Source organism: Astyanax mexicanus, chromosome 1 (genome assembly GCF_023375975.1).
Source record: "Astyanax mexicanus isolate ESR-SI-001 chromosome 1, AstMex3_surface, whole genome shotgun sequence".
Classification (NCBI taxonomy): domain Eukaryota; kingdom Metazoa; phylum Chordata; class Actinopteri; order Characiformes; family Acestrorhamphidae; genus Astyanax; species Astyanax mexicanus.
The window spans coordinates 47,572,205-47,590,164 of record NC_064408.1 but is presented as its reverse complement, the minus strand read 5'-3'; the positions used below and the strand labels follow the sequence as shown (position 1 = coordinate 47,590,164).

The following is a 17,960-nucleotide window of genomic DNA, read 5'->3' as shown; positions in this document are numbered from 1 at the left end:
TTTGTGTGACAGTTAGCTGACTTTAATATGAAATGTATGTTATTATCCACTTGTAGAAGAGTGATAGTGTCCGTATTGAATCAGATTCACAGACTAACCTGATCTCCATCATCTTAGACGATTTCTCAGTATCTCAGGAGTATGTGCTTCTTCTGAGCTACCTGATGGCCATCCACATATATATTACTGTGCTGGAATACACAGCTTTAACAATGAAACAAAGAAGACACCACTTAAAAATGATGTGTTTCTTTGATTTTACAAAATTGACAACCTCTGGAATATAATCAAGAGGAAGATGGATGATCACAAGCCATCAAACCAAGCTGAACTGCTGGTCCACAAGCAATGTGTAAGACTGGTGGAGGAGAACCTGCCAAGATGCATGAAAACTGTGATTAAATCCTCTTCTCTTTCATCGTAGATAAGTTCTCAGTACCTCAGGAGTATGTGCTCCTTCTGAGCTATGGCTGATGGCCATTTACATTCATTACTGAGGTGAAGTACACAGCCTTAACAATGAAAAATACTGACGTCTTGCCTGTTCTACACAAAGTGCAACAAGACAAGCAACCAATCCATTCCTCAACTTTTTTCATCTTCTGCTTTATTCTCTCAATGAGGAGATATCACTTCTACAAAGCTTTCAGCTTCCATTCATCTAATAGAGCATTTCAGCAACATTATCCGTAAACTAACAGACACACAAAGAATCACACACACACACACAGATACAGAGCCGTGCTGTCGGATAAATGTCCATTAAAATCATTCCAGCGCACCGAGACGGCGCAGTTAAAAGGCCACCATTAGTGAGTGTGCGTTTTTGCCCGTGTGTGTGTGTAAGTGTGTGTGTGTGAGTGTGTGAAGCGGCAGGATTAGTCATAGAGAGCGATGATTAATGCTTGGCAGTGCTGGGACGTAATGAGCCATTTAGTGTGTTTCAGAGGCAGGAGAGCGGCTGCAGGATCATATCACTACACACTCAGATACGTGTGTGTGTGTATAGGGGGATGGAGGGGAAGATGGGGAGGGTAAGGGGTGGTGTAATTCCCCTAGCAAAATTTTGTGTGATTGTGTGTGTGTGTGTGTGTGTGTAGGCCAATACACATATGTTTATTTGTCTAATTAATAAATAATGTTTTCGTAAACAGTTAACTGCTTATACTCTGTACATTATAAATTTGCAAGGGTCTCGTACCAGAAAATCCACATGTTTGTTTGATTAATTAACAAAGTAGTTATTTATTGTAGGATGCCGAAAGCCACCTGATATGCCTTTGAGAATTTACACACATTTATACATTTATTATACATTTATTAACTGAATTATTGATTACTTTACTGATTGGCTGAATTGCTTATTTTTTTTGTTAATCTGTTGTCTATGTACAGCTCTGGAAAAAAATAAGAGACCACTTAAAAATGATTTTACAAGTCAAACCAAGCTGAACTGCTTGAATTGTTGCACCAGGAGTGGCATAAAGTTATCCAGAAGCAGTGTGTAAGACTGGTGAAGGAGAACATGGCAAGATGCATGAAAACTGTTATTAAAAACCAGGGTTATTCCAACAAATATTGATTTCTGAACTCTTTCTTTTCTTTGCATTATTTGAGGTCTGGAAGCTCTGCATCTTTTTTGTTATTTCGGCCATTTCTCATTTTCTGCAGAAAAATGCTCTAAATGACAATATTTTTATTTGGAATTTGGAAGAAATGTTGTCCATAGTTTATAGAATAAAACAACAATGTTCGTTTTACTCAAACATAAAACTATAAATCACAAAATCAGAGAAACAGATTCAGACACTGAAGTGGTCTTTCAAATTTATTTAGGGCTGGATATATTGGTTTCACAGTACTTATTGAATAATTGTTAGTATTTAAAAGGTTATTACCAAGTACTTCATAGTAAGTACTGAATATTTTATATTAGATTCTGATCTAACTGTAAATTATATAATAATTTATATTTATTAACTTCCAGCAGTTGCTGACTAATGTCTAGTAGTTGCTGGATAAATCATAGTACATAGTGAACAATTGTGTGATTTATTCATTCTTTGTTGTAAGTTATTAAGTAAATAGTTATTAAGTAAATAATAATAGTTACTGAGTCATTCATGGTAGATTAAAAAAAACATTTTTGGCATTAATTAAATCATTTTAGGAGTTGCTGAATTCCATGCTTAAAAATGAATAACTAAACTAATTTGGTAACTCATTTATAATTTGTGTTGCAGTCTGAATGATATAAGTTTACTTTATTTGTTTATGTAACAACATCTTTAATATAGCGATCTGTATGAAATTTCACAAAATTCACCATATAATAAGACATAAAGTGAGTAAATGAATAAGGAATATTAAGAGAAAGAAGTGAATGATAAGTGTGGAGCTGAAGGGCATGTACAGTACTTCATGCTTTCCTTGTGAGGACCCTCATGACTGTAAAAGTGGGCAATTTAATAATGCTGAGATGCAGAGGAGAGGGAGCGCTGGATGAAAAATTGCTGCTGAGCCATCCGGCATTAGTGCACTCAAGTGTGCCGAGACTTCGCCGAGGAGGCTGTTGTCATGGCACCCATAATGGGAGGTGGGGTTGAGTGAGGAGTGATGTCATGTGCTTGATGGACTGTGTGTGAAAGCAGGGGCTGCTTTGTTCTGTCAGCAGAGCTCTGCTCAGTCACACGCTCGCGGTCCGTCGAGAGCGGCGGCACGATGCGTATCACCGAGAGCTCACCGAGATTCTGTCACACATGCACATGCTCTCCTCCTGAGATGTCTGACCCCAGAACTGCTGCCTGCGCTCATCACTGCCGCTTACAGCATCGAGACTGAGTCACCGTCGACGGCGGGTCACCGCCCAGCACTGACCCAACAGCAGCTCCGCTCCAGCTTATGCAGCTACGGGACAGCACCCCCATCCACACATAAATAATGCATGTCTGCCACATCGTCTTTCAGTAAACACAGATCTGGTCCTGGTGCTGCTGGAGCTGTTCTTTGTTGGCTTTTTATAAGCTTGACGTTTTTATAGCGTGGTGTTTTTATAGTGTTACGCTGAATTTACATTCATTCCTGAAGACAAGGCCTTGTAGGTGTTTGTGGAGTTTAGAGAGGCTTTTTCAACTTCGCCGCGATTTTGTTTCCAAGCCGCCACTGTGGGAACAAAGCCGTTCCAGCTTTCAAAAGCCTCTCTCTTCAGAATCGTGCTGGCAGTTACATTTACAGCTTATTTAGTGTTGTGGAAAACTGCTGAGTCGTAAGCTCATTTTTTTAGATACTTGAGCTTGAGATACAGTACAAAAGTGCAAAAGTTTTAGGCACCAAAGCAAATTACACGTATTAATTTATCTCAGCAATATGAGTGTTTTAACTGGAAAAAGCACCACATATGATTTAAACAGATGCAAATAAACATACATACAGTAAAACGTAACAAGAAATTTTCATTTTTAACTAAGTAACTTATGTTACATCCTGTGAGCCAAATTTAAAGAACAAAGTGTAGTTACAGATTTTTCCTGGATGTTCTCAGCCAGTATGTGTATACGTTCAGTTCCGTCAGCAGCTCACCTGATTTAACAAATTTACCAAACCAGGTGTAGATATGATGAGAACTAGAAATAACTCTATTAAACTCAGATGAGGAGAGATTAAGGAAAACAGGGCTGTAAAAGCTCTGCTTTTTGTAAAACTGCTGTTTGTATTTATTGTAATTCTGGTATTTTACTGAGCTAACAAACACTTACTTCACAGATAAGAAGCTTTTTCTTTACTGAAATTCCCACAGGTTCCAAAAACATTTGCACAATACTGTACATCTCCAATGTGGAACCAAATAAGCAAAACTTGGTGTATTTCAGTGCCAGAGGGGACACCTACTGTATAACCTATGATTGATAACATCTTTTATTACAATAAGTGAATATTTTGTTTGATACGCATAGTTACTGTATATTAGACTGATCATTGGAGATCATATGGTCATTTACCTGATTACAGGGTCGTGAACACCCAAGGCTGATTGGGTTGATGTGTGTGGAAAGTAAAGACTACTCTGTCTGATCTGATCCCACTGTTGATGAACAAGATGAAGATGATGATGGATGCTGCTCATGTCTAGTACAAGTTATTGATGTTTTAGTGACCCACAGAATATAGTAGTAGGCAAGGGTTTTAAATACATGGCCTTTATTTCTTTTTTAATATTAGTTGAATATGTGGATGCAGGTCATTATAGATGCTTTAATGATTTAATTCACTGTGAAGCTGTTGACGGTTCATTGTCTTGCTCTATCGTTACAGACAGAATGGGTGATAATCAGATAACAGCTTGTCAAGACTGGTAAAAAGAGACTCTTGAGATAAAGAGAGAGAGAGATAGAGAAGTATACAAGCGTGTGTATTTCATGCAGCAAGGTCAAGGTGACTTCTTGCTCTTGTCCTCACTTGGTCATAAAGTCACGAGTCTTGAGAAGTCCAGACACCATGAGTTTCAGGGACGTCTGGATCCAGAATATAAGGGCAGTGGTGTCTATGCAGCACACAGCCACTATATATATATATATATATATATATATATATATATATATATATATAGAATAAAAGAATGATACAGAATGTGAAACTACACCTCTGGAAAAAAAAATAGGAGACCACTTCAGTTTCTGAATCAATTGCTCTGATTTTATATACATAGGTATAAATTTGTAATGTGTACAGTGAACATTGTTGTTTTATTCTATAAACTGCGGAAAACATTTATCTCAAAATTCAAATAAGAATGTTGTCATTTAGAGCACCTATTTGCAGAAAATGACAAAAAAGAAATAACCGAAATAACAAAAAGGATGCAGAACTATCAGACCTCAAATAATGCAATGAAAACAAGTTCATATTCATAAAGTTTTAAGAGTTTAGAAATCAATATTTGGTGGAATAACCCTGGTTTTTAATCATAGCATGTTCTCCTCCACCAGTCTTACACACTGCTTTTGGATAACTTTATGTCACTCCTGGTGAAAATATTCAAGCAGTTCAGCTTGTTTTGATGGTTGTGATCATCCATCTTCCTCTTGATTATATTCCAGAGGTTTTCAATTTGGCAAAGAAACTCATCATTTTCAAATGGTTGATCTCTTTTTTTTTTAGAGCTGTATATGCAAATAATTAAATTGGTGCACTGACAAATTCCACAAACTCTGTCAATTCCACATACTGTATTTCCTGGCTTCTATGCAGCCACATCAACTCAGAAAGGGCCTAATAATCATGTGATTAGCTGGTGTGTCAGGGAAACAGGGAACAGGGAAAACACCAAAATATGTAAGCCATGTATCACACATGGAACCCCCTGTGCTAATTAGCTTGAAAGACCCACACCAGCAGCCTACTTCAATTAGGGTTGTGCTGCTCCACACCTTTTCCACTCTGCACTGCTAGTCTCGGATCAGTGGTAACACTGATACAGCCCTGGAGCCCCTCAAGCTGGGGAAGCGGAACGGCAGCACCGGCGATCCAAAATCCATCACACCGCCCCGCTTTGATCCGTGCGGGAGCGCTGCTCACAAAGCCGGCTAGCTGCTACGCTTGGCAGGGAAGGAGAAAAATGCCCTCGGAATAAAAGACATGAGAGAGCGAAAGAGAAAAGGGAGGGAGGGGGAGGTAGAAAGAGAGCGAGCGAGCGAGCGAGAGAGGAAGAAAAGACAGCTCTGCAACACTCAGCACTTCTAATCAGAACGCACCCCAAACCAGTCATTTTGTGGCGAGGTCTGTGTGCGAGCGTGAACAAACGCCATCCGTGTGTCGGAACGCTCCGGCATGGAAAAAGTGCATTCCGAGGCTGAAATACTGTGTTTGGATTCCGACGAACCTTGCAACCACATCTGGAAACATTATTCTTGGAAGACAGGTCATTATCCGTCGTAGCCAGCAGAGGAACGTTCGCAGGCTGAGGGGGAGAAAAATACAAAGTGGAAAACAATAAATTGGAGAAGTCAGACGGACGACCGCTGCGGATGTCTGGATGCAGTGCTCGCGCTGATTTGCGGTGATCCCGTTCGTGACACGTTTCCTAGGTCTCAATTCAGACTCTGTGCACACTGTAATGTTCTAGCACTTCGTGCAGTACACTTCAGTCTGTTGATTGAAGTAGTATGTTTCAAATCATGACTCAAATCAGACGTCCTGTACATCACATCATTGAATCATACCTGAAGATCTTTCATGCAGCAGGCAACAAATACTGCAACAATAAACTATAGATGTAGGAAGCATTGCTAGAAATTGTACAAAAAGACTCCAAATCTGGACTCATTCCTGAGTAGGCTCAGGAATACTGGTATCTTGTAACTGATATAAGCAATAAGCGACACTAATTTTAATTTTAATTTTTAAGAAAATATATCTCCCACTGTATTATGGACTCTCCCGCTGCAACCGTAAAAGATTATGAGTCACCAAATGTCTTGAAGGATGCTCTAGTCATCTTCTTCAAATCCTCAGAAGTGAAAGAGACATGTCTCGACTGTATTCAGAGCATCAAACTAAATGAAATCTGACTCCCAAAAATGCAGCCTTCCTTGGCTTCAGTCTATGCAGCCTTAAGACAACTAAAGATAATCATACATTTACATCGGTCCACGCAGAATGTTTAGTCACAAAGTATGATTTTGCGATGATGTCGAATCTTCAAGTGTCACTGTTTGTTACATTGCAACTAGATTCAGTTTGAGATTATTTATATGTTTTTCCTTTTTAACGATGAAGAAATGTCACCTATAAGCTATGCACTAATAGTGTCCATGTCACTACTTGCATACACTAAGACTATAAACCTTTGATTTTATTGGAGAAAAAGACTTAAAAAGAGATAACCTCCAGAGACTCAGACCTTTCCTTGGTGTGCATTTTAAATTTCTTCTACATATTTGGGATTAGTAAGACCTAACAAGTATAATGTGTCAAAAATAGACGTTGTTATTGTACAGGAAGTCGCTTTTGCAGAGAACAATATCCTATTCTTTTAACATTTAAAAATGATGCTTGCCATTGTGGATCAGAAGGACACAGTTAGTCCAAAACTAAATTTTAGCTTTCTAAAGTAAGTAAATTAGCTGGTTTCAAGCACAAAATTTGATTAGATTTTTTTGCCTGGCCTATTTTTTTGTCTGGACTGGCTGTAGAAACCTTTGGCTGGGATTTCTGCTATGTTGTTTCGAATCAATTGAGTGAATGTAATGTTGTCATGTGACCACTAGTTTGTATGGGCAGTGTCTCCATATGAGGTCAAAGGGTCAGCATTTAAAACAATGTAGTATCATGGTGCAGAAAAGCAGAAATGCAATGTTCCTATTTGAGGGCGCAGAGTCTAACGAGGAAAAGACAGCTATCCAAACCGTTAAGCTAAAGGGAAGTCACTGCAACTTTAGCAAGAACTTGTGTGCTTTTATTCTGACATTTGAAATTTGTCTGCCACAGTAAAATCGTTTGAAAAGGCCAGCAGAACTTACAGAAACTTTTGCACTAGTTAGCAATGGTCCTGCTTTCTGCCTTGGCCATTTCAAACTACAGTATCCTCAACCTGAGGTTGGCTCTTTCCCTTCTGCTAAGTATGACGACCTGTGAGCACTCAGTGTGAGTGTGAGCATTTCATGTTTCAATAATGTTACAATGCTATTCATTTTTCCTGTGTGAACAAAACACTTATTGCAAATAAAAGTATCTGGTATTCTGTAAAGGTCACGATTGTAGACACATCAACAGAACGAGGCTCTATAATTGCACAAACAGACCTAAAAAACAGAAGACCTGCTAACAGCAGCAGATCTCTGCAAAGGATAGGTGTTTGTGTAGGGGTGCTCAAAAAGCCACATCTTATAATTGCGAGGCGTCATCAGAAGGGCACATTCTTGGAAGCCTACCATGAATGATGATGTCATGGAATCAGTCATGTATCTTGAAGGCACAGAAAGCTGACATGGTTGTAGCCTGGCTGATAACGCTCTGCTTAAAAGCGCAGCTTCTGATGTAGTGGCCCTGTTTCAGAGCAGCTGCCGCTGTTGAGTTACGGCGGTTTGGCCGGCAGGTTAGTCAGCAGAATTGGGCAACACTGTGGATATCTCTCAGCGTTTTTTTGCATGCGTGCACTAGAAACGCTGTCCCGGCTACAAATAGAGTCACCGCAAGCTGTCTGCTTGTGTTTGTCCTATTTCTTCTTTTTTTCATCAGAACCACAGCACCCCACCTCCACCCCACACACATTCATACACACACCCACATGGTGCAGCTTGCAAGCACTCGGCTCTGCGGTCTGGGTTAGTCTCCGTGTGAGAGGAGGAACTGGCTGCTGGCCCACTGGTTCCTTTCCTCGGTGCTGGAGTTTCCATTAGCGCACGTTTCCAGGGGCCCAGGACAACTTTCCGCCTTTAACACTGGGTTGAGACCACGCAGACAGGGGTCCGCTCGGCCATGGAGCAGCGGTGGGCAGCCGACGGGCCTCAGCCCTCTGTCTCAGCCCTTCAGTGTTCAGTCTGCCCAGCTAAGACATAGATAAAATGCTTGTTACACAAGTATAGGGGTAGGATAAAGGTGATCAAGGTTTATGACAAGAGTCCCATCTTGCAAAAACTTGGTCTCAGATGCAGGCTATGTGATTTGGATGACATTCAACCTTTTACCTTTTTAGATGCATGACCTGGGTGTGGTAGATCTGAAGTTGACGATGGTTCCTTAGAGTAGTGTTTCCCAATGCTTATTCCCTTTTTGATCTTCTCCCAACTTGCCTGATTCATCTCATCAGCTTATTAACCAGTTCTTTTAGGTTTTAGTTGGTGATTTAAAGCAGGGAAAAGCATGGTTAGGTCCAAGACCAGAATTGGAAAAAAATGTGCTTCAGAGAATTGTATCAGTCTGGGGTTCTTCAGTTGGTGATAAACTGTGAAGGAACCCCTTCAGGTGTTTTGAGGAAGCTTTAATTAAGGTTAAGGTGCTTCGTGGAATCTTCAGGAAACATTTTTTTTCTAAAACCCATTAGGTTCCTCAAAGAATCAAAGGGGATACCTCCACAGTTTCAAACTAAAAAATACTTAAAAGTTCTTTAAATAACATTTATCTGCCTGTGCTGGAAGTATAATGTTTTTAGAGGTGGTTTTAGAGGACCATGGTTGGCTTCTGTCTAGTCAGGAGTAGCGCCTAGTTTTACTAATGAATTACAGTTGCAACAGACATAGTAGCCAGCAAGCAGGAGGAATACTGAAGACAGCATCGTCTACTAAACATAAAGGCTAGTGAATGTGTTGCTATGGATAACCTTTTTAAAATGGCCTACTAGGTGATGACAGAGCAGGCTCCCTCCTACTTGCTCTAGCTCCTAAATCCTTATATCACCTCCCAGCCGCTGCGCACCTCCTTTAAATGTTGCCTAGCTTTGCAGGATATTCACTCAAAGCAATCCAAACTGTTCTCCTACCTAGTTTTGTTCCAGGATGATGGGACAAACTACCTTCTACTACCAGATCAGAATCATCCCTTTTTTTACCTTCAAGAAACTTCTAATGACAGAGCTCTTCAAAAGAGCACTTACTCTTCTAACACCTCTAACAAACTAACTACTTCTAACCCCATTATCTTCTTCCCCTCCTCCTTTGACCCTATATCCAAATATTTCACTTTGGCCTCCTTTAGGCCCTGCCCAGCTTTTATGTCCTCTTTTGCTCATCTACCTCATTATTTGTAAGTCGTTTTTGATAAAAGCGTCTGCTAAATGCATTGCAATGTAATTTAAAAACAGAAGCATCTCCCAGTTGCTGCTAGGAACAAGACATTTTAAGAAGTTCAGTAAGTCTTCATTGATGACTGGAAAACCCTTGTCTTTATTTGTTAACAGTGGTAGACCACGTCTGGTGAACTAGTCAACTGCTGCTTTAAAAACATGACTGTTTCTTGTGAAATCCCTGCTTGGTGTTAAATGAGCCCAGAGGATTTGGCTGTGTGGAGCGTGTGCATTTTGGACTGAGCCCTGTTTGCGAGAACAGGACGGGGGAGTACAGCTGCAGGCCTGGGGGCAGTGGAGGCCTAAGCGCTGGCTGTGGAAAGTGTAGCGCTGGCTCGGCTGGGAGCTGGGTCGAGGAACTGTTTAGTCATGCACAGATTACACTGAGCTGAGAGCAGAAATTGGCCTTGCATGATGTAAATAGCTTGGTGTGTTGTGGAAAAGACTGGCAGAGAGGAGAGCTCATTTAGCTTCAGTAGGAATTTCTATTTGCCTCTGTGTAAGCTAGGATATCTGTCTGTCTGTCTGCCTGTCTGTCTATGTATCTGTCTAACTCTCTATGTTGACTCACTCTCAAAGCAAAGCATTGGCAATGCTATTCCAAAGGGAAAAAAATGAATAAAATGTTACAATGATGTGGCCAAATCTTGATCATATTTATTGAGCTACACATTCAGAATTAACAGAATGTAATGTATGTGTAAGGCCTGTGTAGTTTGACTGTAATGCATTTGTAGTACATGTGTAATGCATTGTACCTGGCAACTCGGCATGAAATAGAGGTTCCTAATGGTGTCCTGTGAGAATCCATCTCATGCAGCTTGAATATTCATACAGATTTTGCAATAGGAGCAGAGTGTAAATACCACATCCAATAGCATTCTAGTCAGCACATTTCTTAGTCAGGGATATGTCATGCCATAATATGTGTGTATGCGGGCGAGCATTGTCCTGTTGGAATAGTGCACAATAGTGCAAGTTCAGAAAAGGCAGTGCCACAGGATGCAGGACTTCCTGAACATAATCTTGTGCTGCCAAAGTGCCTGAAATGAAGACCAAAGGTGATCTGACATCATACAGACCCGTGATAGCACCAGCCCCGCCCCCACCCGCGCGCTGTCTCACGACCAGAGAGATCCGGACCGACCGAGAGCTTAAAAGTTAACCAAGCACTCAAAACCTGAGGAAAACAGCAAAACAACATTAATCAACCATTTAAAAAGCCTTTTAAAAGGTAAATATAAAAAAAATTGTGATTAAAAGCATGACTCTGGCTGTAACTGGAACCATCTGCGCAAAACTGTGCGGAACTGAGATGGACAGCTTTGTACATGCTGTCTGCTCTGCGTTTACCTCACGTGTCCAACCATGTGGAGGCCATGCGGTTACTTCGTGTTTACCCCCGCTCCCCCTCACGCCCCCCCTCCCCCTCGCCCTTCTCAGCAGCATACAGAGACGGCGCTGCTCACTCAGAACACTGTGTATCTACTTCTTGTTTCAAGAATCAAAGCATGGCAACATGACGTGTTGGATTTAATTGCCTTAGGTGACATCACCCATTACGATGGCAATGCCTAAACGATATATCGTGCAGCCCTACACCACATCACAACAACAGGCCTCCTGGATGAATGTCTTTTTACAACAAAGCGTTGATATTTCTCTCTCTCTCTCTCTCTCCTTGTGGGATAATGAGAGTAATGAGCTTTCTAAAGAGATAAATTACTGTAAGTTCTAGTGCTTCAGGCTCTTGGATTGTGCTTCCAGCTTCAGCTTCAGCTTGGTGTTTATTCCAATAAATGAACGATGTTTGTTTGCAGCTGAAGCGTAAAAACGTGGAACTTTCTGCCCATCTTTTCTTCTCTGAGGCTTAGGAGCAAAAACTGCACGTGGGTTTTCTTAGTAAAGCACTTCATTGAGGTTTGGAAATAGTGCTCCGCCTGTGTGTGTGAGTGTGTGTGTGTGTGTCGAGCCTACAAGCATGAGTGTAAACAGAGCCAAGCCAAACAGCCAAATTCTGAAAGCGCTCACAAAGAAACAAACACGCTCACGATGCACCTCCACACACTGCCATGAGGAGACGGGAAAAATCAATACGCAGTGTGTGTATGTATTTGTGTGTGTGTGTGTGTGTGTGCTGCCCTCTGCACTGTGTTGAAGCTGCTGTCTTTGTTACGTGAATACGAGACACTCATTCACATTGAGTATTCACTACATGCCTGCAGAACCACTGCTTTATTAAACTGTTCAAACACACTGGTTTGACTGTGAGAGATAGTGAGTGCGTGTGTTTGTGTGTGTATATGTGTGTGTGCACATATCTACACATGAAAGTATGAAATATAAAAAAATGTGTGAAAGCATTCGTGCTTTATTTTCATGTGTGTGACAGAAAGAGAAAGAAAGAGAAAGAGAGAGAGAGAGAGAGAGAGATCTATTCCCACTCCAGTTAAAGCTTTCTGGTTAAAGCTGTGAGGGGGTGGTCATGGTGAGATGTTAAATCACGCTGCTATAGCAACACTGAGGGATAGAGTGGATCAAGGATCAGGGTTTTGTGTGTGTGTGTGTGTAGTTATGTGTGTGTGTGTGTGTGTTTGTGTAGTTATTTTTGGTTGAGATATGTGCCTCGACATTATACTTGAAATACGCTTCATTCAGAACATAATTTCAGTTTCAGCACCGTGAAAAACCTTAACTTCTACTGATAGAAATGATTTTAAAACATACTTAAAAAATGACAAGAACAGCATTTATTTGAATTCTGATTCCAGAATTTGAATTATTAATCCAGAATTTAAACAAATGATGATTAGGATTCCAGTCATTTGAATGATTTTCAGTAATTATTAGTAATTAAATGATTATTACTGAATTTTGTTTGATGATTCCAAAATTTTGGGTCAAATTTGTGATCATATTTTGATCAATAGTGATTTAAAAATTTAAATGCCCATTTCCAAATTTGAAATTTGCATATTTCATAGTTTTTAATAGTTTAATAAAAAAAAATAGATGCTGGAATTTTCAGAATTTCAGAATATTATACAGTAATTCCAGTTTTTAAACGGTTATTCCAGAATTTCCTCCGATCTAGGGCTTTGATTCTATAAATTTAACCAGATATTTATCAGAAATATTAATCGTGATTTAAAATTCTAACTTTCAGTGATGATTCCACTCTAAACGTAGTGCATGTTTGTGTACTCGTTCCTCACTAATCACCTTCCCTCCGCTGTGTGATCACTGTTAGCTAATGTTCCTTTGTTCTCTGTCTGCAGGGTGAGAGCGGTATGTCCGTGGATGAGCAGCCTGAAGCCCCGATGTACGTGTATGAGTCGACGGTGCACTGCACGAACATCCTGCTCGGCCTGAACGAGCAGCGGCAGCAGGGCCTGCTGTGTGATGTCACCGTGCAGGTGGAGGGCAAAGAGTTCCGAGCCCACCGGGCCGTCCTGGCCGCCTGCAGCGAGTACTTCCTCCAAGGCCTGGTCGCTCACGGAGACAAGGAGCTGGTCTTCACCATGCCTGACGAGGTACAGGACAATACGCGCACACACCTTTTCAATCATGAACACACACACACATGCTCTAGGGGGTCCAGCAGACTAAAGCACTGCCACTTTGATCCAAGGAGTGCTACATTGAGTCCTTGGTCATGCTGCCTGCCATCAACAGCCAGAGTCCAAGAGAGCACAATTGACCTTGCTCTCTCAGGGCGAGGGGATGGTGCTTTCTCCCCACATCCAGGCCTATTGCAACAGGGCAGGTAAACCAATCTGGCCTGGGGCCCTCAGACAATGACTGGTTATGAATTAAATGCAACGACAAACTGTCTGAGAGGCAGTTTAAATCCTATGATGGTCAAGGCAGGAAAATACAACAACCCTGTAATCAAAATCCCTCTCAAGAGGTCCCCTCACGCCAGTTGCAGGTTGTAGACAGTAGCATATAACCAGACTGGAACATGTTCAGCAGTATCCAGGCACACCAGCTGTTCGATGTCTTTAACACTAGAACGAATAAAGCTACTGAAATTTTTTAAACTTAGAAATCATGGAAACAACTCAACCTATCCTTTATATTTGACAATATTTGATTAACCTAACAGATCCTTACTCATCTTCAGTTTATTTAACTGAACTGAGTTTTATATGGTTGTATTTGTAGCCGTGCTCTGTCTGAACTCCTGAGTTCCGCACACTGTGAAAGAGACTGTGAAAGGTGCAGCGCATTTTGCCTCAGTCTAACAATAACAATATAACATTTCAGTAAAGATGGTGGTTTTAGTGTGTTTTATACCATTGTTTTGGTGTTTAAACTTTACTTGATCCGAAGTTATTTATTATGATATTACATTTACACAGCTTTTAAAGGCTCTGTGACACACATGGCACCATGGGCTCTTTTGGGTTAGGCTAAGAGGAACCTGCCCTCTGTGGTGTTTTCCCACATTATCTAGGGAGTTTTTATGTTAGCATGCTGGGGGACAGTGTGTGTTGTGTGTTTTTGATCTAGTTGTTCTAATTTTGAATTATTATCTCAATTTATGTTGCATGCAAAAGAGGAAAAAAGCACAACAGTGCCACTTTTCATGCAGGCAATAAGACAGCAACCCTCAGTATATATTACAGGTCAATAATGTTAATGTGATCGACCAGTGCTTGACATGTCACTACTGTAAAGTACCTTTGATACATAGACAAGTGTGTTTATATATTTGCACAATGCTGCACAACATAAGAGGCTCTTTTTTGATAGCATTTGTCTTTTTTTGTCATTCTTTTATATGTATCTCATGCTAGCAGTCAGTCTTTGCTGAAAATAGTAAGATTAGAATCGGTACTTATCACTTTCTTCTCTCATCTATTATCACCTTACTGTCACACCCTCCATATACATGCATTCATATGCACAATCTAGCACCTGTAAATGCATGCACAAATGAAGTGTAATGTCAGTGTTGCACAGGCAATATGCACACTGGCACACATGGCTTAGTACAGTGGCTTGCAAAAGTATTCATACCCTTGGAACTTTTCCCTATTTTGTCACATTACAACCACAAACATAAATATATTTCATTGGAATTTAATGTGAATTTATTTTCTTCCTTCTTTTGCACACCACACTTTTCACTTTTTTTTTATTTGTAAAATTATGCATGATTCAAAATATTCTTTACACATAAAAAAATGAAAAGTGTAGAGAGCAAATAATGGAAGAAAAATGGAAGATTTTATTTCATGTATTTAGGAACATGTCTATTGGTCTATTTATCATTTACTTCTCATATAGTATAAAGAACAACGCCATATTTATATTATGTCAAGTAAAAAAAGTAAAAAAAACACATGTAATTACATATAAACCAAAACCACAATAATATCTCACCACTCATCAACTCCTCAATATATTCTTTGTTCTATGACTGTATTCTCTATTCACTAATGATTATATAATTATAATATTATGTTTAAATAGTCCCTGCAGCACATTGCTAATACCTCTATATGTCTACAGTTAACAGGGAAAGCTATGTATGATAGTCATGATAAAATCCATCATCCGTTTCAGTACATTGCTGTGTCAGGATGTTTGTCAGCTATCAGAAGCAGCCCCGGGGAAGTGGATGACTCTGAAGTAAAAGAGTGCACTGCCCGTCCACCTCTCCTTTTTCATCCTACATTAAATATTCATCTCCCTCTCCCACACTCAGGTGTGAGTGAGAACGTCGGGAGAAAGTGACATCTTTCATGAGCACTGGGGCTGGGAGGTGGTAAAGATCTTTATCTGCTCTTCTTCACTTCTGGTGTGGGTAAAAACGTGTCATTTCATATAGAGAACAGGAGTTCAGTGAGGAATCTGCTAACCAAGTATATTTTGTAACTGTTCTGCACCAAGAATCAAATTCTTCAAAATTGTAATGTAGCTTTAATAACATTAATCACTTCAGGTGTCTAGCATAGATCATCACACCAAGCCATATACTGTAAATACAGAATGATACAGTTTATAAGCTTTGGAAAATGCCCCCCTAATATACTCTTCTATCCAGTAGTAGAGCTGCATTAAGCCTTTTCCACAAGCCTTTCTGTAGTTAACATGTCTACCAGCTAATCCACTTTCCTTTATTATTATTATAGAAGAATGTGTCTGGTGTTTTTTGCATTGAACTCATAAGCAATAGATTGGATTTAACAAAGTCCAGAATTCCTCCTTTTTTGATTGTTAGCATTAAAAACACCAATAAATAATAGGAATATATCACATATACTGTATATATGTATGCTTAGCTCTTAGGAGAAAAAACACAGGGCATCCAACAAGAACAAAATCTTCATACTTCTTTTTTTATGCAGCCGTAAAACACAGTATCTTACAAAAAGAGCCAATTCTGCACACTGACCCATTTTATTTTATTTTTATATTCAGCAAATGCTGAAACTTAGCTAGTAAGAGATTTAAACCAGTAGGCAATTTCCTTTTTTCCAGAAGCTGACTTTTTTGTAGGGCACAAAAAGAGGCTATATGTGTAGACCACACAAAAAAACATAAAATATCTTAAGCTCGTGCTGTCTGCAAGTATGTGTAAGAATAACTGTGTTTTTCATTGCATTTTCTCTCCATTACCAACTGATTTTCTTAGATTATGCATAAGGTAAATCGCAATGTTCATTGCCATCTTACAACCCATCAACAGTATATTATCACTATTTATGCCTATGTTGTTTAAAAAGCAAAAGAGTTTGTGAATATATCTATGCTGATGTGCGTAGTGGTCTGGAAATGAGATGTGTTCAGGTACATTTCTGTCATATTTGTATTTTGGCAGCAGAAAACACAGGTGATATCTTAGGAAAACAGGTGTGCTGCATGCACTCAACGTACGTACACCTGCGCTCTTTACACACATGCAGCCGTGCACACACCCAACTTTTATATCAACAAGAGAAGCACTGCGCCATTACACTAGCAATCTGCCAAAGTCAGAGCACACCTGGCTCTTAAAGCGAATGGCTTATAGTTATATGCTGATGATTAATTAAGAGCATTAGTACATGCCTTGCCATGCGCATTTCAAGCCAAGCAAGGTGTACTTTTCCCGTCGTTACGACAGCAAAGACACACTAAAGCTCCCTAAATCAAGCTGAATGGTGCATGGTTGATGGCTCGCCTATAGATCACTAAAATAGGGCCTTTTATATTTAAAACTCTGAGTGACTGCTTGTTCTATTCACCAACAGTGTAAAGAACATAATTTTTACTATACCATTTCACACTAAATCACTCTGAATTCATTTGTTTAACTCTTATAGCATCTGGAAAAATTTAAAAGTGGTTCAATTTCTTTCAGTATTTCGTAATTTGCGTACATTGCATGATCAAAACCAAATGAAAATGTAAATGGCGTTACTACATTGTTTTAATAGGTATAGGTATTTAAATTAATTCTTATTCTTTTCACACTTTCCACTTTTAAAGTTGGGTTAAAGATGCTCTTTGTCTCTCAGAGAGGAAAGTCTCTCTCTAATACACTCATGCCTGGAGATGTGCCTGCAGAAGACTGCCACCTACGTGTTAGAAAGGGCAAGTGAAGGAGCTTGGGGGTGGGGGTGGGGTCTTACCAGCCAATGGGGGAGGGGGAGGTGGTGGGATTGGAAAGGGAAAAAAAAAACACATTGCAGATGAAATGTGAAACAAAGACCACCCTCCCCTCCCTCTCCTCATCCCCCTTTCTCTCTCTCTCTCTCTGTCTCTCTCTCTCTGTCTTTCTTCTCACAACCCCACACTCTCTCTCTCTCTCTCTCTGTCTCTTGCTCCCTCTCCTCCCCCCTGCGATGACCTTGTTTGTTGTTGAACGGAAGGGGCCGCATTGGGTTAGTGACATCATCTGTGTCAGCCGGTGTGTATTTAGCACAGAGAGAGAGAGAGAGAGAGAGAGAGAGAGAGGCTGTTAATCGGCTCTTTGTTAGGAGTGTGATTCTGAACAGAAGCTGAAAAACACTCACTCTTCTTCTCAACAAAGAGAAAGGAAAGCCCAGAGTTAGTGCTCTAGAGGAGCTGGAATTCTCCGGCATGCCTGCAGCGCACAAAGACTGAGTGCTGGAATGAATGGAATAGACTTGATGTTTTCCATAGATTTCATTCTGTCTTCAACTTGAGTTTGTAAAAAAAAAAAAAA

The 17,960-nt window shown here is 40.1% G+C and overlaps 1 protein-coding gene across 1 annotated transcript in view; it reads left to right on the top strand.

Moving 5' to 3' along the window:
- bach2b (BTB and CNC homology 1, basic leucine zipper transcription factor 2b) overlaps nt 1–17,960 on the top strand; it is a 170,729-nt gene that overhangs the window by 102,403 nt on the left and 50,366 nt on the right. Inside the window, exon 2 of the mRNA XM_007254915.4 lies at nt 13,057–13,311. Within this exon, the coding sequence (XP_007254977.2) occupies nt 13,069–13,311 (243 nt within the window). The 5' untranslated portion in view covers nt 13,057–13,068. The remainder of the gene's footprint in view (nt 1–13,056; nt 13,312–17,960) is intronic.